Raw genomic sequence first — 24,382 nt, 5'->3', positions numbered from 1 at the left:
CCAAGTCCCTTTTCAAGGCCGGAGAAAAAAGTATTTATCTATCTATTCAATATAATAAGATTTTTACTAAATTTGTTTTCGACGTTCTCATTTGACGAAGAAATCCCCTAATTATTTACGGCATCGTCTTACGCAAAGACGTTGCATAGCTCTGACGTCTATGATAAGGCCCGATAAATTATTCACTTACCAAAGCGAAACGAAGAATAACATTGTAAATTAGCAACGATTCTCATTCACTACTAATTTCGAATAATTACACGTGCAAGACTATTCTGACCCTAGAGCGATAATCTTTGCAATATTCGGCTCGTCATTTACGGGAAGGTATAAAATAATCTTTTACAGTTAAATGTATTTTCTAAAGACATGGACATGGTAGCAGTTTGGCAAAATTAAGTTGCTGGATTTTTTACGTTTTGTGAATTTATGTTCTTAAACTTAGTAACGAATCGCTCGCCATACTTATTGCACGGGCCGAAAGCATTAAAGATTTCCGTGATGGGAAACGAATTATTCCATTAATACGTTACAGCGTGTAATCGTAACAGTAATATTCTCTTTGAGGACTCGTGGCAAATAATTTTCGTGTCAGAGTTTATCAATCGGTGTTTCGTCATATGAAAAGCCGATAATACGCTTGTTGTTTATAACGTGTGTTTTCTTGCCCCCCGTGAAGATTGTTCTATCAATGAACCGTCAGAATCTGCCAGAGTCATCTCCAACATCCCATATGACAGGACTAGTACGAGCCTTTCAGTAAGACCAATATTTCATATAATACTTCATAAAAAGTGTATCAAACTTTTACTCACCAACATGTCTGCTTAATTATTCGAAATACACAAAAAAAAAATTTAAAAATCGATTTCAATTCAATTTATTGCATGTAACACGTGTCAATGCTTCATAACTCGCTGAGCTGTAATATCACAAACACTTGTTAGCTTCGTAATAAAAAGAAGATCGTAAGTACCTCGAGTGGTAACATCATATATATCCTCATCTACATGTATATAAAATTCGAGGGGGAAAAAATGAGAACCGCTGCAACGTTTTAACCCAGCAAGAAGTGAAACAAATTTGAAATTAAAGTACACGCTTTACGCGTGTCTGTTTCAGAATTTTGTAGAACATACATCTCGAGCATAACGAGTAACCATTTAAACGATCGAGCAGGCGTTTGCATGTATGGATAACTCTCATAACGCTATCTCGACGAATACATACACACATTCGCGGAACTAGCAGTTGGAAACCGGTCGGCCCATACGTTCATTATCAGTCTTTCGGTGTATTCGCAACGAGCACGCAGCCAACCGTCTTTCGATTCACGCGATTCGAGATACCGGTCGTTCGAGAGAAGCTTATCTGACGGGGATCAGCCTGGAAGATAGTTGTGATTTCTGTTGTGATTGCAGATTTTTCCAAAGAGTTATGACAACAGACGTGCGAGGAGTAGTGCTGTCCGGCACTGAGCTGGCAAAGTGAGTTACATTATAACAGGCTGTGGTACAAACGAAACGCTCCAACCGAGATCTAATCTCATTTCTTAAAAGAAGTTTCGGAATGCAGGCTATTTCAAATTATATTCATACTGATGCTTTGCGAAGATTCTCCATGTAAACAAACTTTTTCAAAGATCAACGGTATTCCGAGGCCGAAAATTCGAAATTGCTGCCGACTGTCTAATTGCGCACAGAGGTCGATAGTTGCACTGGTCTAACCGGCGACATAGAGTTACAGTGTAATGTATTCATCTAAATTCAAGGAAATCTGATGAAATCATACGATTCTTTCTGTGTGAGGTTATGCTCGGATTCCAGTCAGGACATTATGTAACGGAAAAAAAAATCAATCGCTGAATTGAGTATACAGGGATATAGATAATGTCGATAGCAAAAGGCTTCCTGTTTACCGAGTCGATTATCCATGCATCAGTGCTAAAACGAGGACACTTATGATCGTGGAAAAACCCGCGAAATTTAAATATCCGAAAGCTGCACGGTTGGCGTGCAACACGCGATTCTTTTATTCAAAACGTTCGATATATAAAAATTCAAATTTAAATGAATTTATGAATAAATGAAAAGCTTTAATTTGCATTTTCTTTCCTTGGAAACAGTTTGAGATGAATCTATCGTTAAAAATTCATGACTCGCCAGGTGATCGCACTAGAAAGTTAAATTCACTTAAGAGTGATTTCATTGTCGCGCGATTTAAAATTAGATTCGATACGGTGTCGAAAATATTCTTATGGTCTAACGAATTTTCTTCAATCTCCGCAGGGAAATTCGAGAAAACCTAGCGAAAGATGTGAAAACTCTACGAGAAAAACTACCAAATTTCACGCCTGGTTTGGCGATCGTCCAAGTAGGCGGAAGAGAAGATTCGAATGTTTATATCCGAATGAAAATAAAAGCAGCGAACGACATTGGGATCGCTGCTCAGCACGTGAAACTTCCAAACACAATAACGGAAGTCGAACTAATTCATAAAGTGAACAAATTGAACAACGACCCAAACGTTCATGGGATCATCGTGCAAATGCCTCTTGATAGCGTTAATACGATCAATTCCCATATGATTACCGATTTAGTGTTGCCCCAGAAAGATGTGGACGGGTAAGCTCGTATCATTCTTTTTTTTTCATAACTCGATTCACCAGGGAAGATCCCGAACCCGAGAATTCAAAAAATTCTGAAACTTTGTGAATATGTAGGGGATTTCCTCCTGGTTACAACGCAATTTTTGTTTGCTGCCCAAATTCACTCGAAGGGGGTGAAATTAACCCCCGAAAATTCGGCTATTTTGTGTTATAACTCGCGAACTGTAAGAGATAGAAAAAAAGTTTCGAGACTAAAGTTACTTCTTTTAATTAGATCCATCATTTGGTAAAAAAGATTATTTTACAGTTCACGAGTTATAACAGAAAATCGGGAAATAACCGGGTTTTTTCAGGGGGTCAATTACACTCCCCTAGAGTGAATTTGGGCAGCAAACAAAAATTGCGTTGTAATCAGCGGGAAATTCCCTACATATTCGCGAAGTTTCAGAATACTTCGAAGTTCCGGGTTTGGGATGTTCCCTTGTCAGTCGGGTTCCGATCGTCGCGTTGCGCTTGCGATAGAATGATAAATTCTTGGGCAACGTTCACAGCGATAAAATTTCAAATAATTTAGAACAGGCGGTATTGGTTATAGCGTATTTACACTCCATCGAAAGTGTCTTGCAGCATGTGAAATATCTACAAGTATGCAAGAGAACGTAGATACCGTGACCTTTGACGCAAAATCTCTCGAATTACATGATAAGAATACGGTCGCCTTATGCTGCTTTCGTTGGAGTACTTGCACGCTCGATAACCAGAATTTATTACTCCCGCGTGATTAAAAAACGCCATGCCCCTATCGCAACCGTAACGCTATTTAGGAAACCTAAAACAATGACGTAAATAATTAATAACAAAATATGTTGTGTACTTTTTCTAGATTAAACACGATTAATGAGGGAAGAGTGGCCATCGGCGATATGTCGGGATTTGTACCATGCACCCCAAACGGGTGCATCGAACTTATCAAGAAGTACGTTAAATGTTCTCATTAATTTCGGCCCGTTCAAGATTTACTATTAGTTCAATTGAATTGAATCGAATCGAGCAAATTTTTAAGTTTGCTCAAGATCTTTAAAATGATTGCTCTGCTTTAAGCAATAAATGAATTTTTATTTTAATAATGTTTGTCAGGAGTGGAGTACCAATAGCCGGTGCTCAAGCCGTAGTTTTAGGCAGAAGCAAAATTGTAGGCACGCCCGCGGCTGAATTATTGAAATGGCACAACGCAACTGTGACCGTGTGCCACTCGAAAACGAAGAACCTTCCCCAAATTGTAAGTAACCAACTATACTTGTTGGGTAATAACGATTAAACCTACATTCGACATTGAATGTTCGTTTCGGCTGTAGGTCTCGCAAGCTGACATCTTAGTGGTTGGTATTGGACAGCCTCGGATGGTCAAGGGGAGTTGGATTAAACCAGGTGCAGTCGTAATCGATTGCGGAATGAATTCTATTCCAGGTAGCCGTCGTTTCTTCTGTCACATTTAATAAGCTAAGAAATTTCTAGTAACTACTTACGAAAGCTGTTGCACTTTACATTTACAAACTCTCCTCGAACTGAATGGTAACGGTGGTTATCGACATTCGAGGGAACTCGTAACGCGCTTCTTCTGTCATTACATTGACCTCAGATTTCGAAATGCCAGGCGAAACGAATATAGAAGGCACGAGTTACCAAACCCTTCAGTTTTGGGTCGACCGTACGCTAGAGTAAAACCTGCGCGTGAATTATCTCAAAACCTTCGCGTTTCGTGATTGGATACTCCTAAACGTTACTCTTGCTGCTTGCATCTTCGGCTAAACTGTGCGAATAGAATCTAAATGGCGTCGATGAAGACTCTGTGCGAAAGGAAAGCTATTTCCACAGTAATGAACGCAATAAGAATAACGTGCACACCAGGGCCGGCGTGAACTGTTGCGGGGCCGGGTTCCAAAGTATTGTGTGGTCAAAAAACGGACTTATGTGTACTTTTAAATTTTATAATAGTACATATCTACGCAGAGGGTCCCGCAAAATTTACGACGCGCTTTGCGTAGACCGCGGAGCCTTTTAAAGCGCAGAGCCGGGTTCCGGGGAGCGCGCTGAACCCGCCTCGCACCGGCCCTGGTGCACGCGACAGCGATGTTACAATGTGAAGAACTATTTCAGATTCGACAAAGAAATCTGGACAGCACTTAGTGGGCGACGTGGATTACAACGAAGCTGCGAAAGTGGCTTCGTACATCACCCCTGTACCTGGCGGCGTCGGTCCGATGACCGTAGCGATGTTGATGAAGAACACAGTTATATCTGCTCAAAAAGCAGCGGAGAGGATATTGAGCAGCAATTGGAAGCTGAGAGCACTGAAGATTAATCCACTGAAGCCTGTGCCCAGCGATATAGCGATCTCGAGGAGTCAAGATCCAAAACCGATCACGACCTTGGCGGATGAAATCGGACTGCTCCCGTCCGAGATCAGCCCTTACGGAAGCAAAAAGGCGAAGGTCGGTTTGAGCGTTCTGAAGAGGCTGAGCAATCAACAGAATGGAAAACTCGTAGTAGTCGCTGGCATTACGCCAACACCTTTCGGGGAAGGGAAAAGTACCACGTCGGTTGGTTTAGTGCAGGCTTTGACAGCCCGCAAAGGGAAGAACTCGTTTGTCACCCTGAGGCAGCCCAGTCAGGGGCCCACCTTTGGAGTGAAGGGGGGCGCTGCAGGTGGAGGATACTCGCAGGTAATGTTTAATATAAATTTCATATTCCCAAAGAACGTACTATTTAGCACGAAAATTGCAAGAATCGCATTGCTTCCAGGTGATCCCCATGGAAGAGTTCAATCTGCATTTAACAGGGGATATCCACGCTGTGACCGCGGCCAATAATCTGTTGGCGGCCCAGATCGATGCCAGATACTTCCACGAATCTACACAGCCCGACAAGGCTCTGTACGATCGCCTCGTACCGACGGTCAAAGGCGAAAGGAAATTTTCGAAGATACAATTGAGGCGTTTAGAGAAGCTTGGTATCACGAAGACCGATCCAGATAGCTTGACGGAAGAGGAGAGGCGAAAATTCGCGAGACTGGACATCGATCCGCAAAACATTACGTGGACTCGAGGTATGCGCGCCCTTGTGCGATAATTCCTGAAACTAAGGTATCTTTTACAAGTGAAGCGCGCTTGTTCCAGTGGTCGATACGAACGACCGATTTCTGCGAAAAATTACCATCGGCCAGAGCCCCACGGAAAAGGAGAAAACGCGAGAGACATCCTTCTGCATTTCCGTCGGCTCTGAGATCATGGCGATACTTGCGCTATCCACTAGCATCGATGACATGAAGCAACGACTGGGAAACATCGTGGTAGCTTTCAACAAGAATGGAGAACCACTAACTGCTGATGATTTTGTTAGTATGACGTGTATGAATGAATCCCTCGAGTCATACTCTGTGGTATTTGTATCTAATCGAATGCGCGTTTAGGGCATGACTGGAGCGATGGCGATTTTATTGAAAGACGCCATTGAACCAACACTCATGCAGTCTTTGGAAGGAACTCCAGTGATGGTCCACGCTGGACCATTTGCAAATATCGCACACGGTTGTTCCTCGATCGTAGCAGACGCTGTCGCGTTGAAATTGGTCGGGCCAGAAGGTATCGTGATCACCGAGGCTGGATTTGGATCTGACATCGGTATGGAGAAATTCTTCGACATCAAATGCCGAACGTCTGGGCATGTACCAAACGCTGTCGTCCTCGTCGCGACTGTCAGAGCTCTGAAGATGCACGGCGGCGGACCTCCGGTGACCACGGGTGCTGCCCTGAAAAAAGAGTATCGCGAGGAGAATCTTGAATTAGTCAGGAAAGGACTCCCGAATCTTCAAAAGCACATCAGCAACGGGCGTAAGTTCGGTGTGCCGGTCATCGTCGCCATTAACGTCCACGCGTAAGTCTCGCGTTGCAAAGAATGAATGTTTTTTTTGCATGTTCGTGTACCAAATGGTAAATGACTGTATAAAATCTCGCTTCAGCACTGACACTCCGGCGGAGTTGGAATTGGTAAAGCAGGCAGCGATCAGCAGCGGTGCGTCTAATGCAGTAATATGCAACCACTGGGCAGAGGGTGGTGCGGGCGCCACAGAACTCGCGGATGCAGTTATAGCCGCCACGAAGACGCCTAGTAATTTCAAAGTATTGTACGACGTCAATGCCAGCATCGAAGAGAAAATTAATACCATTGCTAAAGAAATGTACGGTGCCGGAAAAGTGGTCCTCGCGGATAAGGTAAGATACTTGAAATTCGTATTCGATGTAGAATCTATGCAGCCATTCATAAATATGATAATCATGGATGTAGGTGCAAAAGAAAATTGAAGCGTACAATAAACTGGGATACGATAAATTGGCTCTTTGCATGGCAAAAACATCGAATTCCTTAACGGGTGATGCATCGATCAAGGGTGCACCTACAGGCTTCACTCTGGATATCACGGACATATTTGTGTCTGTTGGAGCAGGCTTCGTGGTACCAATGGTGGGAGAGGCAAGTAGTCGAAAATATAAGTACTATGAATTTTATAGAAATTTTTATAAGATATGCAGCTCATTATCTTGTTCTTGCAGATAATGATGATGCCAGGGCTTTCTACAAGACCAAGCATTTTCGATATGGACTGGAACAGCGAAACTGATGAGATAGAAGGGCTATTTTGAATACGTGATACTGTCAATGTTACAAACATTCCTATGATTCGTAATAGAACATCCGTGATACTTGAAATATCTAGGATTGATCGTTACTTAAGTTTCGTTCGAAACATTTTATTTTTTACATATGTTACAGAATATATACATAGTATGTCTAGAGAAATAAACTCCATTTTGTAAAGAGAACGTAAGGAGAAACGTGCATACATTATGAAAGTCTAAACCACTTTACTAGTAGCTCGAAGTTTCGCGGAACGTGACCTTGGATTTTTAATTACCTCCTCGGTTGTGGGTAGTATTACATGTTTATGTAACATTTTCCATGGCACTTGTATAGAATCTTGCATTTCATCTTTGTCGTAATATTTACCATAATTGGAATATTTTAATGGCATTTTATTAGCTACGTGATCCGTTATGTGTCCGGAGATATGCCTCTTAACTATTGTGTCTTCTAGCGAGTGGAACGTTATCGTTATTAGACGTCCATTAGTTTTCAAATATGATCCAGCAAGGATAATACCATAATTAATCTCGTTTAATTCGTTATTCACAAAAATCCTAAGTGCCTGGAACGTTTTCGTAGCACAGTGCGAGTGTCTACCGAGTTGGTCGTGTCTTCTTTCATTAAGCACAGAGTCAACAAGTTGAGCTAACTCCTGTGTGGTTTTCAAACTTCTAAACATGTATCGCGCATCAATAATAGCTCGTGCAATTTTTTTAGCCTGCTTTTCTTCGCCGTAAACTCTCAAGATGTGAATTAAATCTATTTCCGTTATTCTGTCTAAAACGTCCGCGGCGGTCGGTTCTTCGGGCAATCTGAATCCATCCATCCTCATATCCAACGGTCCATCCTTTGACACGGAAAATCCTCTTTCAGCGATATCGTATTGCATCGAAGAGCATCCAAAATCGAATAAAAATCCGTCGATACTGTTCTTTTTCACTCTGTGCTCGCAGAGCAGTTGCGGTAATTCAGAAAATCTTCCTAACAAAGGTACTACTTGCCCGGGGTATTTCTCTGATAATTTTTGTGCGAATTCGTGCGCAACCAGATCCCTGTCTAACGCGAATATTTTTACATCGGGCGAAGATTCTAAAATTTTTGTACAATGCCCACCAGCACCGAACGTCATGTCTATGAAAATCTTCTTAGGTGCTGGCTCCAAGTATTCTAATACTTCTTTCGCCATCACTGGCGTATGCGGTACATTTTCAGTGTTTTCGTTCGTTATCTGGCAATAATTTTTAGAATTCCTCGCGCATTCTACGTCATGCTGTTTTCGTAATAGGCAATGCAACCTTCTACTACCATTCTTAATATCATAATAGCTTCGCACAGAAACAAAATTAATACTACTTGCTAGTTTTTGAATCATTATAAAAATTCAAGACCCTTGAGTACATGCGAGAAATAAACCCTTTTTCTATTTCCTCGAAATACTCTAGCAATTCTGGCGACAGTGCCAAGTTACATTGCTCTCTTGTTAGTCCGCTAGCGCTACTCGAGAGATTACGTGCATAGATTTGCCCGTAATGATTGGAAGAGATTCTTTTTAAGCTCATGTAATAGCGATCACAAACCTCATTATTTACCTGACTGCTCGAGTCACCTTTCGAAAATGCAATTTTCAATTGATCGCGAATATGTTGGCCTAGATCTCTAGAATAAATGAAATTATCATTAAAATTCATACTGTATAAGAAATTATTATACATAAATATTGAATAATTGGAAGACACCAGATTACAAAATATGTGAACATTATTATTGTTATTTAAACATTCATTCTAACCTCAACACAAACTATGATGAAAACTGAAATCCTTTACCTCCGATTTCATTTACACCAGAAGTATCAAAGAAGTATAGAGGAAAGTTAAATTTGTTATGTCAAGTAGAATTACCTGCCAGTTTTTGACTTATCTAGCGGCCAACATTCCAACAATTTCATATAATTCTTGTAAGTACCGGCCATGATAGAATTTATTAAAGGCCGCAGAGTAGGGATGGGCGATACAGTATCGATACACCCCTATTTACGGTGTTAAATATCGATATTTTGTATCGACATTTGGAGGTGCGATATTTGTATATATCGATACATAACCTACTATATTATCGAATTTCGATACGTAAATGGTTGTGCAAATCCATTTATTTACGAAATTTCAATTGATTAAAACAATAAATATTTTAAGATTTAAATTATAAATTGTTTATAAATAAACAGTTTACATTAAAGTATGTGTCATTTTTCGTTTTCTCAATTTTTTAAAAATACACCTGGGTACAGGTGTACCTTTTTTTTATCCACACCATCCACCCCTCCACGGCTATTTGGGCAACCCCCACTTTGCTCCCGTCGCACTTCACACAGCATATTCCTACTTCTGTCATTGTTTGGTTGTTGAAAAGTGTTGCATAATAATCTGTAGAGCCTCTAGAAGTGTTCTAGAACCCGAAATTGCAAATAAATGATGAAATAAGGACATGAACAAATTTATATGTACTTACATACCTCGTTTGTGCTATTTAAGAAGTAACTTGCTATTTCATGTGAACTGGCCTTAAATGATGAATCATCTGAAATTGCCCACTATTAATATCGAATATCGATGTTTTCCCTCACTTTTCCTGTTCACCCATGTTCACCTAAGGTCGGGTCAGGTCGGGTGATGCTGATGCGATGATGTTGACAACTGTGGTTGATTTCAGATCGTGAGTTTAAGATGATATGCGCTTTTGTAAAAAATCTCCATTTGTTCCCTTTACTGATGCGCATACATGGATATTATTAAGGCAATCGGGTAGTGATGCGGAAAAATTTCAAATTCCTAATACGGACAACCTTTGAGGTTAAATTTCAGTTCGTTGCGTGTAAGGCAATTGATTAACATTCATTAATTTCGACCCACGAATCGTAAGCGAACATGTCAGATGGTATGGAACGAGATAAAGCCGAGCAGTTGACAGCTAAGGAAAGAGAGGAGCAGGAAGAGATGAAACGGGAGCTACTAGGTAACTGAATCTATTCTGAACACGATTATTCTTCTTTATTAGTTTTAAGAAAGCATTTCGATGGTACGTGCGATACGTAGTAACAACATAATAGAAAGCAATGCGTGTACTGAAATATTGTTTTGCGAATGAATAACTGCTCGTAAGAGACGTGCGAACATAATAGAAGGGTATTAAACGACTGTTCAACTTGCAGATATGAAAATGTATGAGACATGGTACACGTATACAGACATGAAGCAAGTCTTAGGCTTTATCAATGAATCGAAAGATATGGCAAATCTGGCTAACGACGAAAAGAATGCTCAGAAGGTTGGTTTATTAGTAAATCGATCGCTGTTGTCCTTATTGCTTGTGGTATTGTATGAATAAGAAATGAGAGCGAAGCAATTCTATTGTAAATGTTATATAATATGATAATTTTTAGGAACTACCGCAGTCTTCTAACGATTCTGCCTCGGAAGCAATGCCCAAGACAAATTTAGCACAAGAATTGGAAATACAGGAACATAGCAATATGTCTAGGTCGTTACACTTGCAAAGACCTAGACACTCGTCGCCGATACTTGATCGGATATCTACTCACAGCCGTGGCAGCCCCGAACCTACGCCCACAACTGTCGATTCAAGAAACTCTGCATACAGGAACAAAAGCTTGGACAGTGATGACATGGCTGATAGACTACACGATAATCTAGATATAAGAGATAGTTATTCTCATAACACGAACAGATATATTTCATTGAAATCAAAAAACACTTCGCAAGATTCTCATAGTATGCATAGTACGGAGACAAAGATGGACACGCACTCTGAACGTGATCAGAAATTGGAACGATGGCAAATTAATCCGCTCGATTCGTGCGTCAGTGAAAATGATGTGCCTTTGCAACAGCCAGATCGGCCTTTAGTTCAAGATCGCATGCCGTTTCTGTTATGCAAAGAAGCAAAAACGTCTGAGATGCTTGAGAAACTGCTGCACACATTAAACAATCATTTGAAAGAGACAGCAGAATTGTGGTATAGTTGGCATCGTACTACTGACACTAAGTTTCAGTGGGGGTCCCCCATTCAGGTGGGTACCTCCGTACAATCCATTACTTACAGATCGTATCGTTAATGCGCATTGGGTAATAATCTGTCTCTTATACATAAATTGAAATATCCTGAATACGACATTGTGCCATGGGACATTGTATACACATACACACTCACCCACAAAATAATCCAAGTCTGTGTTTACTATATTGCAATTTCATTCGGAATATTCACATTTCCAATGTAGGGGATTTTCAATGACTCTGGTTAACGATATGTACCCATTTATTAATATATTTCTTTCGTATAAATAGTATTTAATTTTATCTTCTACAATTAATAATTTGATTAATGCATCGTATGGATAACTTCCCTAGCAAAGTTTCTTCTTCAATTCTGTTTTGTCGTATACAATAACAAAACAACTTGAAAAGTAACATTGATGCTTTATGTAAAAATGATCGAAGCTCGTCATTTATAGTTCTTACAGAAGTTGTAAAGATTGCACTTATACAAACACGTGTATACATAAATGTTTATAAAGAAACAGTAATTAAAAGTGTAAGCTACAAACAATTTTTTGAATAAATCGTATTTCTGTAAAAAAAAAACAATCAGAATAGTTGTCCATTTCATTCTATCTGGTATGATTCTAATCCTTCTTTCAACGTTTGCATAGGTGGGACTTGCTAAAGGTAGTTCGGATAAGAAATCGTTAACGTATGTTAAAACCGAAGAGAATCAAATGGAATGTACAAATAAATGTAACAACGAACGACCTAATAAACGTAAATCAGCAATGGCCCTTTCTTACTTCGACACAAGCAGCGACGAGGATGAGAGAATATTTAAAAAAAAGAAAACCCAGTCTTACGAAGGGTCTAGCAGAATATTGCGTTCTCAGAAAGAGGTAGTTGTTACTAGAAACGAAAAAGATCAAGGTTCGCATGATGAGAATATTAGCAAAGATGTTGACGTTATGGAAACTAAGAATTTAGAAGTAGCGCGTGAAAGGGAAGAGTGCTTGTTGCCTGAACTATCGTTGTATTCAGTAAAAATACCACCCCCGAATCCTAGGAAGAATATTAATAAGAAGCATAATAATAACACGCCTGCCAAAAGTTCGTCGATACATGATAGCAATGAGGAACAAAGTGCCATAAGCCTACTGCCCAAAGGGAGAACTAGTGCCCTGACTAATCAAGAGATTCTAATTGAATTGGAGGACGATAGTAATAGTGATACTATTAAGAGAAAGTCGGAGAGCACAGAAATTAAACCGCTACCAGTGAAAGGCCTTTCGCGGAGAATAAAAAACGAATGTATGCTTTTGGAAAGAATTCAAATGGATAAACAGAAGAAGATGGAGACTGAAAAGGAGGAAACCCAGAGAAAAGAAAATGAAGAGAAAAAGAAGAGGGAAGAGTTTTATAAGAAACAGACGGAAGAAAGACAAGAGAAGGATAAGCAATGGGAAGAGAGACAAAAGTCCAGAGAAGATAAAAGTAAAAAATGGAACACTATAATGGACACGAAATTTCGGAAAAAGATTAACGACGAAGGCAGGGAAAAACTGCAAGGTCTGCACAAACAGAACGAAAACACGATTCTCGAAGATACAGAAGAGGACAGATTACTTCAGGTAAAGACTTTGTCTGAATTCGTTCTAATCGTAACAATTCAGGAGAACTTTATACATTACATGGTATCATTCTTCTCTCATAGGATAATAGTGTAACTAAACGAATGAAAATTCTGAGAAATGATTTAACGAACAATGTAAACTGCCCCATCTGTAATCAACCTTTTCCAAGCGAACAAATAGAAGAACACGCTGCTGGATGCGAGCAGTATATCACTGACGATGAAGATGAAAATAATGCTAATTTGTTTGGAAATAAGATGACACCAATAAATGCTAATAACGATGGAGCTTTCGAATGCGGTGTTTGTTCTGTGTACAGAACAACTAATGGTAACCATTACGAAGAACATGTTAATAAATGCCTACAGGAACACCGTCGAGAAGAATCACCCGATGGTAAGGATTGTCATATATTTATTGCTCGTGAACATGAGTTTGTACGCTACGCACAAATTAACAATGACTGTTCTGTTCCAGAATGTGCAACTACCGACGTGGATAATATCCTTAGCTCACCTATCCGTTGCTATCGACCAATTAGCGAACAAACTGATTCAGACATAGATTACACGTCGCAGTTCCCATCAAACAGTAGAACTCAGAAACACTCCAGTAAGAAAAGGAGGCATTAGTAAATATTACTTCTGTCTTTAAATCGGCAGATGTACATATGTATTTTATATGTTGGTAAAACGAGTGAAATCCTGCTCGCACGGTATTGTTACGTTGTTCGAGTATATTGAAATAGTGAAAACATAAAATTTTAACTATTTAAATGAAATTGATGCCTGGAAGATGCAAAATGTATTTAAGGAGCAATATCTTTTGCATTTATCTTAACATTCCACATATTGCCAGTGTGTGCATTGTTTTATTACAACAATGTCGGTTTCCATTTTATCGGGTTTTTTAGTTAAAAGTGCATATTTATGAAATTCTTAAACGACAAGTTATAAGATATGTACAGTAGATTGCAATGATATCAAGCTGCAAGTTTTTATTTAAGAATACATACGCAACATACGTTTGTGAACAAGAACGTACTGGTTGGTAGTACGTATTTAAGTTTAAGCTTTTTTAAATCTTACATTTGTACTGTATAATAGAATGTATTTTTATGCAAATAGTCGGTCCTGTTTGTGAATAAAGTATTCTGTTTATATACTTTGTTTCATTTATCCTGATGTGCACACAAATGTATAGAATTGCAAATTACAACAGGGTACTGTAACATGAATTATATAATTTCAATCGAGTGGATAATATAATAAATCATTTCATTAGTATTTCTTCTCGTACCAATGGCTGCGAACTTACACCGCTTTATTCTTATCTACTGTGATAAGTAAATTCAATATTATAAACAGACTCAGCAAATAAATGGAATAATATATATTGAATGTCTACTACCAATTTGCTTCATGTACATTAACTCCTGGCCACTTACATGGCCACTTCCACGTGTCAGAGAAATACTGTTAAAAAATAAATCTGCTGTATATTATTAAAATACTGAAATCGTGATACAAGCACTATGGGGAAGACTTTGCAAGTCTTGTTGATTGTAATTTTAACTACCAATACTGTTTTATCCATAACCTTAGATGGTTTCTGGACAGGTATTATTAAATATTTTATATTAAACAGAGTAGAATCGTTTTGCATATTCTTAACGTGCAATTATGTGATTTTCTGATTTAGGTAAAATTAGTACTGCTGAGGTTGGACGCGGTAAGATATTCTATAAGCGATACTACGACGCAACAGGTAATGAAAACTTAATATTCTTTACTAACATATGGTTACAGAAATTACGTTTCCTGCAACCGTACCAGGAGGTATTTACACCGATCTGAGGAAAGCAGATATTATACCGAACAATTTTATTGGGAGCAATGACGTGAACAATCGCTGGGTTGGTAATCAATCAGTTACCTATGTTAAAAGTTTTCATGGTAATTAATCTTTATCATTACACTTCCAAAAATGAATATTGTATTGAATAAGGCACTGATGCAGGGCGATTTCTACATTTTACGAGATGATTTAAAATGAATGTTTTGCAGTAAACGATACCCTGCTAAATACCCCTAGAACGATACTAGTTTTCCATGGCTTAGATACATTCGCCACAATCTTTTTAAATGATCAGAGGGTCGGGGAAGCATCAAATATGTTCTTGCGATATACATTTGACGTAACAAAGTATTTAAAAGTAAGCAACCGTTTTCTTAAACATACCCGAGTGATCCATATTAATATTTCACAGGCAATTATTAATATCTATCTTTCAGGAGGGGGAAAATTCATTAGTAGTTTCGTTCTCTTCTGCTGTTAAGAAAGCTGAAGCTTTATACAATGAACAAGCATTAAAATACGTTGTTCCTCCGGTGTGTGTACCAGACAGTTACATGGGAGAATGTCATGTCAATCATATAAGAAAGATGCAAGCAAGTTTCTCATGGGACTGGGGTCCAGCGTTTCCTTCAATGGGCATTTGGTATTTCAACATTTTTTAATTTAATGAACGTTAGAATATAATACATAGTAATGAAAGTATATTTTAGGAAAAGCGTAGAGCTAATTCCTGCCAGTGAAATCATTATCACAGACACCACGACAGATGTATATAAAGGAGAAGATTTTTGGAATATCATAGTAACAATATTCCTTGAGGTTACATCCCAGAAAAGTAACGAGTCTATACCTTGCTACATCTCATCTGTTCTTCATATCAGTGAACAATTAAGCATTCATAACTCTAAAACTCTTGCATTAAATACAAATAATAGAAATGCAGTGGGAACTATGCTCCTCAAGATACCTATGGTACATTCATGATATTGAAGTATTTAATTAATATATAGTTTTCGTAAAAGCAGAGAGTAATATCTTTCTCTAATAGGACCTTGTGCATACTTGGTGGCCAAATGGTTACGGCAATCAAACTCTTTACCCGCTGACTGTAACTGCAACCACGTCTACTAGTGTGAATCAAAGAATAGCGCGTATTGGCTTTAGAACGGTAGAACTTGTACAAGACCCACTCAAGCAAGGGCTAAGCTTTTACTTTCGAATAAACGGCATTCCAATATTCGCGAAGGGGAGCAATTTCATTCCAGCTAGCATCTTTCCAGAACTGGGTGCTAAGATGGATACAATTAAGCATTTATTGACATCGGCTAAAGAAGCAAATATGAATATGCTTAGAGTCTGGGGCGGTGGCATTTATGAATCTGAATTGTTTTATAATATGGCTGACGAATACGGAATCATGATTTGGCAAGATTTCATGTTCGCCTGCGGGATGTATCCCACTACAGAGAAATTCCTTGACTCCGTTAAAGAAGAAGTCGTACAGAACGTACGAAGATTAAAAAATCATCCCAGTATTGTTGTTTGGGCTGGTAATAACGAAAACGAAGCAGCCTTGTTTGGAAACTGGTATAAGACTGGTGCTGAACAAATATACAGAACTGATTACGTTAAGCTGTACGTAGATGTAATCAAGAAACAAGTGGAACAATTAGATTCCACCCGACCTTTTGTAGTATCGAGTCCTAGTAATGGATTGTACACAGAACAGTATAACTACGTTGGGGAAGATCCATACTCAAATTATTATGGAGACGGTAAATTCGAACCCTCTCGTTCAAATATTGAAATAAACTCTACGATCTAACGAAATCTTCTTACAGTCCATTACTACAACTATCTCACTAATGGATGGAATATGCACGAATATCCACTGCCAAGATTTTCATCGGAATACGGATTTCAATCGTTGCCATCAATTTACACTATATTACCAGTTGCAAAAACAATCGATGATTTGAACATAAATAGTGACTTTATGAAACATCGCCAACACTTGCTGCTCGGATCGGCATTCTTGAGAAGTCTTATTTCGAAGAATTTTAAAATACCCGAAACTCAAAACCGCGTGAAAGACTTCGTAAGCCTCATATATTTAAGTCAAATCAATCAGGCCGTTTCTGTGAAAGTGCAAACGGAATTCTATCGACAATCAAAGACTGAAGTGAACGAAATAGGAGGAGGAATGACTATGGGCGCTTTGTATTGGCAGCTGAATGATGTTTGGCAAGCTCCATCGTGGTCTTCTATAGGTAATTACACCTTTAATAAGATATAGCTACAAGTGGGGATAAACTATTAGCATTCACTTGTACATTGTTAATCGTACAATTCTATTTAGATTCCGACGGGCGATGGAAAATGCTTCATTACTATGCCATAGATTTTTTTGCACCTATAATAGTTACGTATTACGTCCAAGGGACTGATCTCTCAATTTACATTGTTTCTGACGAGTTACATACGGTAGCGAATACTACACTGGAAGTTAAACTGTATGCGTGGAATAATAGGAATCCCATAAGGTCGCATACTTTATTCAATGTAACTGTAGTAAGTATACAGTAAAAATGTACAGATGCATAAAGCTTTTACGTTTTCTATTCGTGATTAATGCATATCCAGACAGCAAACGCAGCAACTAAAATTCATGATAACATGCTCAAACATTCATGGATCTCAAACTCTACGTCACTCGATGAGTGTCGATCGAACATTACTGGAAAAGTCAACTGCATTACGACACTCACCTTGAAGGACAAGGCTGGATCTCGAATAGCACCAACAAATTACATATATCCAATCGTTACATTAAAGGACATTGTTCTACCAGCTGTAAATATATCTGTGAGTACATGTTTCTCATCTGGAAAAATAAGCGAGGCACATTATTCACATTCTATACGAGATATTTCATTTTAGGCATATGTAAATAACTACCAATTACCTGGAAAGTATTCAAATTATCCGGATATCGAACTCGAATTAGTGACAAATAATATAACACTTTTCGTATGGTTGGAGGCTGGTAATATTCGTGGTCGTTTCTCGGAGAATGGATTCCATATGTTCGAAGACAAGAAACGGATTACCTTCCATGCATTTGAAGCGATCACACCGAAAGTATTTAATGAAAATTTGAGGATTACCACACTTTCCGATATTTACGATCCAAGCAAAGGGGATTTAAATCGCATTGTAACTAATTATAAGTAAGATCTTTCTTATTGCGTATACCTATGTAATGTCTAAAGCTGAAATTTTACGTCCTTCTCTGCGGGAAATATGCCTCACGATGTAAATAAAGTTCAAATGCAATAAGAAGGAAGAGTATAAGCATACTTATGCTAATTATAGTGTACATTAAATTTGTCATATTGCGGCACTAAATTATAAATTTATTTGAAAAATTGTGCACCAAATGTTTGCTAGGTTTATTGATGGTTCCGACTTGTTACATAAAAATTTATCTTCAAAAACAAGGTATAAGATTAATAATACTGAAGTTAGTACGTTATATAAAACGTGAAACAAAAGACATACATATCACAATGCATTTTTTTTATATTATATCTTTCCTATATATTAAGATGTATATTAGTAACGTAAAAAATTATTATCAAAGTAACACTTAAAATGTAATAAAAAATATAAATTGTAATTCCTGTTCATATTAAGGTTCTTTGGATTATACCTAATCTTACAATCTACAGAAGACTAAGTTCCTTGAATGGATATTTTATACTTATAACATTAATAAGCGTAAGCTGAGATTTCTTATTATATATGAGTTTCTTTGATTGCATAGTTGCTATATATTTATGTTAAAAAAATAAAATATAAAAATCATACATGAACCTTGAATTAACATTACTTCCAAGTAAGCTAATTCAAAGACTATGTAAAGATAACAATCCTTGAAAATTGTGTTACTCGTTCAGAGATTCTGGAGTGTGTTAGAAAATTGTTACTTTGCTCAATATTCCGAATAAACCCTAAACTTTTACGAAATCTATCCAAGTTAAGGCTTCCTTTGGAATATTAGATTCCTTTAAGGTCTTTTGTGTAAGTTAGCTTTCAACATGCCTGCTGTTGTAAAGAACTCTTCGTTCTTGCCCTACGAATGTAAAGCTTCCCTATATCAACGTTTCATTTCAGGATACGTAGGCATTACTTCTTCCGAAGGCGAGTGAAGATAGCGCCGACTCAGATTAATTGCTACCATGATACAGCATAGCAGCAAAGGCCCAAAAATTGCACCTTCTACTCCTAAACAAAAAACTCCGCCTACTATTGAGAGGCCTGTAAGGTATGGATGCCCACCGCTAAAATAAACGATATTTCATAAGTTTAATTCAGTGTAATGTTACGAAAAAGTAAGATATAAATTTAAATAATCATTGTACCCTTTGATCTCTTTGTAAAATTCCGTTACGATAATGTTGCAAGCGAGGAAATGAAACATGAAAAACAGAATAGCGATCATAGGTCCCTGTGTAAACCAAAGTTCTAAAGTGGCTGGGATGCAAGCGAAGTATGCGTCCAAAAACGGCACAGCCCCAAGTAACGTTGCAAAAGTTGCTGGCAGATAAACGATTTTCACTTGAAACATATTGTGTATGAGCCAGGTCCACATGCCAAAGAAGGAAGCAAGTTTAAATGTCGCAGCAAATACTCCGATGACTGCTTCTTGCAACGCCACAGCAAATCTACAAAAGTATTAGGCAATAAACTTTCCTGCAATAAATCATTAATTACCAGTACTGTTACACTCTTACGATATAACATACCCCTCAATCTGAACAGTGCTTGTCAATACAGAAGAAGAAATTTTATATAGAACTTGCGATATGATCTTATAAAAATATAAATATCGATGCAACGTTAAAACATTTACCTATGACAACTAATGGGGCTAAAGACCGTAGTCAACTCAATCGGCTTGTAAGTCTTACTGCTAGAACTCAGGAGGTAAAAGAGTGTCGTGAAAAACACCACCTGAAATAAAATTAAGTTTCTACTATAAACTGTCCTATGAATTAACTGCTCTTTCGCAACTAATTATTTACCATGCTGAGGGAAAAATTGAGTACTGCTGATCCACTCATGAGTACAATATAAAATAATTCTGTAAAGATTGTCAATATCACAGACATATTGCCCTTAACTATACTCCAAACGGAATCCAAGACCGACATGAAAATTCCAATATTCTCTTTTACGAAGTTTTGTATACTGGTCATATTAAATAGTTCTGTATAAGAGGAAAGAAATAGAACATATTATACAAAATGTAAGCGCGTCATTTAATTCTATTAATCTTGACTGTAAGCGCTTACGTAAAGGTATTTTTTCATAGCTGTCTTTGAAACTTTCCCATTCTGAGTAGGCCGCTGTAACATCCACAGTAGGTCCAATCAAATCTGGATTATCACTGGACATCATCCATGCTTGATAAAGCCTGTCCCAAAGTTCTAAAACTTTCTTCTCCATTTGCTCAGCCTTTGCGGGATCTAAATCCTTCACCAGGCCCTTTACCTACATTATATATTACAAGTTACTACAGAGAAATATTTTCTAGCAATTATAAGATCATTTATCTATCTTACGCCATCAGAAATAGCGCTGCGTCCATATGTATAAGCATTATCTAACACGCTATTAACCGACTCTTCCCATTGGTCCGGTAGCCAATCGATATCCGAATTATTCATTAAAGATGAATTGAGTATTTCCCCAGTAATTTGGATAAGATGTTTACCTTCCGCATAAACCTACGATGAATATCGGTGAGTGATAACGATTGTTTAGGGTATACATTTATAGTATGTGCGCTGTACCTGTATCGTTATAAAAATAGACGCGCAAGTAACAAACACGAGTAATCCAAGAATCACAGCAATCGTTGCCACAGTGTCGACTGAAGCTTTCAAAGCTTTTGTTAACTTTTCGTCAATTATTATTCCAACTTTATATAAACCTCTGACGTTAGCTGGTAAAAGTGCTTGATGTCTCTCTAGACACCAACTCTTTATGACTGCCATAGCAATACTGCATTGATTTCGTATCAGTTTCCACAGACCAAAATATTTACCGAGTTGCTTAATAATGTAAAGAGCTATAGGGATACTCAGAACATATATCATCCATCTGTGTTTCCAGAAAATCATACCGATGCAAGCGTACAATGCTCCGTACATATATTTATCAGTATCAACTTTGTCATCTTCTATATCGATAGACATTCTTAATTCACTTTTTAATCTTCTTAACAGGTAACGATCGCGTAATGTGATTGGGCTATTAGAGTGTACATTCAGGGCAGACCGTAATTTACGGTTTACAGGTACCGTACCGACATCCGCGTCCAATGACATCGATTTTTTAGACAACTTTGCTGTAGAAGAAGCTTTCGTACGTCCAGGATCTGCGTCGCCCGTTTGGATCTCGGTGATTTTATCCTCGACAATATTTTCTACAGATTTCTCACTGTTCAATGGAGCCAACGTGTCTTCCTGGACATTTGTGACTAAGTTATTCGTCAACGCAAAGCGAGCTGCTTCCATGAATGTCATATATCTCTCCTCTAACTCTTGATTTTCCATAATGAATATCACTTCGTAAACGAATCCTATCAGGCAGAGCGCTTGCAGCGTTAGAAATATAAGAACTTGGTAAGCGTCCAACATGTTAGAAACATAGAGACTAATAATGAACCATACAACGAACGAAGTATAACGGAAGTGAATAGAATTACTCGGCGTCCAGTAGATATACAACACAGACAAGTATCCAATAAGTACAACAGCAATCTGAAAAAATAACAATCGCACGCTCTGTTAGTACATCGATACATAGCTCATAAGGTAGTATCTTAGAGCATATAAACATGAAGGAAGCATGCAACGGGCAAAAATGTAGACGGCGGTAAAAAGAGAGAAATATACATGGGGACACCCTCTCTCTTTCTAGCACCAGGGGTGACAGCATTTTTTTTTATGGTTGGATGGTTGGCGCCCTTATGCAAGAAAATTTTTTGGCGCCCCCAAATTTTTGCACCTGTTTTCTATTTAATATGCTTTGTCTTTACGAGGTACACTAAAAAAAAATTACATTTACATTTTATTTATGTAGGAGTTGGTATCCTTTATTATTAAGTGTGCGATGTAGTTTTTTAGCACCCCCTTCGGCTGGCACCCTTATGCGGCACATAACTTGCAGAATGGGTTCTACCGGCCCTGCCCCCATGTATATTTTTCTCTTTCTACCGCCGTCTATAGTTTTGCCCATTGCATGCTTCCTCCATGTTTATATGCTCTAAGGGTAGTATCAAAACGCGCAACAATTACCATATAAATATTGCACGTGGTAATGAAAAATCCGACGATGGAATTGAAAATCAGACACGTCCTCCATACGAGGCAACTTAAAATGCTAGGCGTATAATGGTATATACCGAAAACTAATGCTCCCAGTAATAGTACACCGCCGATATATTTTAAGTGCCTCCAGAGAAACGATCCCAAACATTCAGATGTTTTGTCCACAATTTGTACAGGCAACAGCATTAAGCTTATGATCAAAGGTGTGTGAGATGCTTCTGTTTTCTCGAACCATGACTGGACAACAGTAGTTAATGAATTTTTGAATGGGAATAGAACAGAACCACATAACAGAGCCCATATCAAAGGTTTTACGAACGGACGCAATATAATGTAGAGTCCGTACCCGGCCGCTGAAACCAGGCACAGTAGGAACAGTGCCACGGCATTGTAAATGCCTTGTTTTAAAGCTTTCTCGTGATCAGCGCTGAAGCCTGACAGCATGTTAAAGAGGTTATCCATCGGCGAACGCGTACTCTCCATCCTGTATACGTAATCAGTTTTCTCTTGGTGCGCTTACTGTTCAATTTTGAATTCTCCTGCGGTCTCTCATCTTTCTAACAGAAATTTCTCAACGTACTATAACGAAAGAGCACTCGATTAACAGTGATAGGAATTTACAGGAACTGAAAGGGGAATACCACCGGGCACCGAGTTACAAACACACAGCGAACACTATGCGGAGCTTTATGCGGAACCCCATGTGCGTAGATACATACGCATTACCACATTTGCTGATGAAAGCGAATGCGATAAAGTATGATATTGCGGCAGATTCTTGACGCAACGTCACGTTCGGAAGATTTATCCACGGAAACTGTCTTCTAGAAGATAGAAAATAATACTTCTTTAAAAAGAATAGTTTACAGATTGTTTCGAATTATTTAAACTAGTGTGATATTAGGAATCGTCGTAGCTGAAGTAAAAATTTAAAAAAATTTTAAGCTGCATTATAATTTGATTATCAATTATATGTTACCACAGACGAGATATAGGATAAACGAAACATCAAATGCAAATATTTTTCACACGGCTCGCGGGATCTAGAACTCCCATACCACTTTTGTGTCGCATGCGGCATTATCGATTCGGAATAGAATACCATCGCAACGCCACTAGCAGTTGGAATTAACTATAAATATAGTGAGATTTTCAGCATTTCCATGATATCATGGACGCAGTATAAGGGGGCGAATTCCACTTACACCCAAATCGCCCACGCCCACGACCGTAGGATTTTTTCGTTTTTGGAATAAAATGAATATCCTATAATTATATGTTCCTGTTTTCCAGTCGTAATTTATACTTAAAAACCTGTGTTTTCTGGTACTGGCTCTTTCACAGATTTCTCTTCCATATTTCAAGAGATTTTCATAAATTTTGGAATGTTAACCACGGGCATTACGGGCGATTTGGGCGTAAGTGGAATTCGCCCAGGATAGACCCATCAACCAATGCAATTTTCTGTCACCGGTTTGTGGGGTCCTAGGACCCCATTACCATTATAAATATATATATTATACTCATATGATAATGCAATTCTAAAAGTGCGTAAATTAGTGGCGGAAACCTAATTAATTAACCCAATAATAGAGGAGTGTGAATAGAAATGCCATTGCCGAAATTTGTCATATGAATTATATTTTATATGTACGCAAGAGTGTCAAGGGCGTCCGGAGACTTTTTTCCAGGGTGGAGCAACTTAAGTTGTTACTTCTAGTTGTTACAACTACACTAGTGTACAAATTTGTTTATTTCTTTGTTTATACATTCTGTAATCGAAGGCCCTTTAGAGGGGCACTGGTGAAACTTAGAAAATAATCTTGAATAATAATAATACAGTTTTATGATTGGTTTCTTTCGTATGTTTATGCATCACACGATCTATCCATTTTCTTTGGCTCTTTAGTTAGCAATAAGTCCTCGCGCTAACAATTTTTATGCACGTATTACAGATTCGCCTCCAAATCCTAATTTTGCATTGAAATTTTTGAACTAGTGTTAATAATCATCGAATCCCCTTCGTGTACCTTTTCACTGTAATTATAGAATTAAACTTCTATGCAACAGAAAACCGTCTCGAAATATTCTCAACTGTGGCGAAAGGATATGACGTTC

At 38.2% G+C, this 24,382-nt stretch overlaps 5 protein-coding genes and 1 long non-coding RNA gene across 7 annotated transcripts in view; 2 read left to right on the top strand and 4 right to left on the bottom strand.

Annotated features, from left to right (window-relative positions):
• The window catches only part of LOC143368147 (uncharacterized), a 365,284-nt gene that overhangs the window by 311,644 nt on the left and 29,258 nt on the right, over nt 1–24,382 (bottom strand). The window lies entirely within an intron of this gene.
• On the top strand, nt 1,279–7,488 carry Pug (pug C-1-tetrahydrofolate synthase, cytoplasmic). The gene is made up of 12 exons (XM_076810517.1): nt 1,279–1,487; nt 2,289–2,624; nt 3,492–3,584; nt 3,746–3,887; nt 3,964–4,075; nt 4,766–5,331; nt 5,411–5,714; nt 5,785–6,002; nt 6,078–6,541; nt 6,627–6,879; nt 6,953–7,138; nt 7,219–7,488. The coding sequence occupies exons 1-12, from the start codon at nt 1,438–1,440 to the stop codon at nt 7,306–7,308; spliced, it is 2,814 nt and encodes a 937-aa protein (XP_076666632.1). The 5' UTR covers nt 1,279–1,437; the 3' UTR covers nt 7,309–7,488.
• On the bottom strand, nt 7,385–8,681 carry LOC143368142 (putative methyltransferase-like protein 15 homolog). The gene has a single exon (XM_076810529.1). It carries the CDS (start codon nt 8,679–8,681, stop codon nt 7,521–7,523), a length of 1,161 nt encoding a protein of 386 aa, XP_076666644.1. The 3' UTR covers nt 7,385–7,520.
• On the bottom strand, nt 8,659–9,560 carry LOC143368145 (ubiquinol-cytochrome c reductase complex assembly factor 2-like). Its single transcript, XM_076810534.1, has 2 exons — nt 9,211–9,560; nt 8,659–8,965 (listed from the first exon to the last, which is right to left on the bottom strand). Exons 1-2 carry the CDS (start codon nt 9,279–9,281, stop codon nt 8,659–8,661), a joined length of 378 nt encoding a protein of 125 aa, XP_076666649.1. The 5' UTR covers nt 9,282–9,560.
• On the top strand, nt 9,749–18,543 carry Beta-man (beta-mannosidase). Its single transcript, XM_076810538.1, has 15 exons — nt 9,749–10,324; nt 10,521–10,636; nt 10,752–11,399; nt 12,042–13,004; nt 13,088–13,403; nt 14,709–14,738; nt 14,816–14,962; nt 15,074–15,222; nt 15,302–15,507; nt 15,575–15,836; nt 15,913–16,639; nt 16,706–17,134; nt 17,224–17,435; nt 17,508–17,729; nt 17,805–18,543. The coding sequence occupies exons 1-15, from the start codon at nt 10,237–10,239 to the stop codon at nt 18,096–18,098; spliced, it is 4,809 nt and encodes a 1,602-aa protein (XP_076666653.1). The 5' UTR covers nt 9,749–10,236; the 3' UTR covers nt 18,099–18,543.
• LOC143368139 (transmembrane protein 245) lies at nt 18,293–23,090 on the bottom strand. Of its 2 annotated transcripts, XM_076810518.1 has the most exons (9): nt 22,232–23,090; nt 20,723–21,694; nt 20,492–20,656; nt 20,222–20,420; nt 19,952–20,136; nt 19,780–19,880; nt 19,673–19,690; nt 19,289–19,591; nt 18,293–19,207 (listed from the first exon to the last, which is right to left on the bottom strand). In XM_076810518.1, exons 1-9 carry the CDS (start codon nt 22,745–22,747, stop codon nt 19,024–19,026), a joined length of 2,643 nt encoding a protein of 880 aa, XP_076666633.1. In that variant the 5' UTR covers nt 22,748–23,090; the 3' UTR covers nt 18,293–19,023. The 2 variants fall into 2 exon arrangements, with proteins under 2 accessions (XP_076666633.1, XP_076666634.1); XM_076810519.1 differs by lacking the exon at nt 19,673–19,690 and having other exon boundaries at nt 22,232–23,087.

Source organism: Andrena cerasifolii, chromosome 4 (assembly GCF_050908995.1).
Source record: "Andrena cerasifolii isolate SP2316 chromosome 4, iyAndCera1_principal, whole genome shotgun sequence".
Classification (NCBI taxonomy): domain Eukaryota; kingdom Metazoa; phylum Arthropoda; class Insecta; order Hymenoptera; family Andrenidae; genus Andrena; species Andrena cerasifolii.
This window is presented reverse-complemented; position numbering and strand designations above follow the sequence as displayed.

Bases quoted from the DNA above. Each gene is read 5' to 3' on its own strand.
- Pug (XM_076810517.1), top strand. From the start codon at position 1,438: ATGACAACAGACGTGCGAGGAGTAGTGCTGTCCGGCACTGAGCTGGCA. The intron at 3,585-3,745 runs GTACGTTAAATG...AATGTTTGTCAG, and splicing joins TGCATCGAACTTATCAAGAA to GAGTGGAGTACCAATAGCCG. The intron at 6,542-6,626 runs GTAAGTCTCGCG...ATCTCGCTTCAG, and splicing joins GTCGCCATTAACGTCCACGC to CACTGACACTCCGGCGGAGT.
- LOC143368142 (XM_076810529.1), bottom strand. From the start codon at position 8,681: ATGATTCAAAAACTAGCAAGTAGTATTAATTTTGTTTCTGTGCGAAGC.
- LOC143368145 (XM_076810534.1), bottom strand. From the start codon at position 9,281: ATGGCCGGTACTTACAAGAATTATATGAAATTGTTGGAATGTTGGCCG. The intron at 8,966-9,210 runs GTAATTCTACTT...CATTTATTCTAG, and splicing joins GATAAGTCAAAAACTGGCAG to AGATCTAGGCCAACATATTC.
- Beta-man (XM_076810538.1), top strand. From the start codon at position 10,237: ATGTCAGATGGTATGGAACGAGATAAAGCCGAGCAGTTGACAGCTAAG. The intron at 10,325-10,520 runs GTAACTGAATCT...TTCAACTTGCAG, and splicing joins GATGAAACGGGAGCTACTAG to ATATGAAAATGTATGAGACA. The intron at 11,400-12,041 runs GTGGGTACCTCC...ACGTTTGCATAG, and splicing joins AGTGGGGGTCCCCCATTCAG to GTGGGACTTGCTAAAGGTAG.
- LOC143368139 (XM_076810518.1), bottom strand. From the start codon at position 22,747: ATGGAGAGTACGCGTTCGCCGATGGATAACCTCTTTAACATGCTGTCA. The intron at 20,421-20,491 runs GTAAGATAGATA...TATATAATGTAG, and splicing joins GCAGCGCTATTTCTGATGGC to GTAAAGGGCCTGGTGAAGGA. The intron at 20,137-20,221 runs GTAAGCGCTTAC...CCTCTTATACAG, and splicing joins CTATGAAAAAATACCTTTAC to AACTATTTAATATGACCAGT.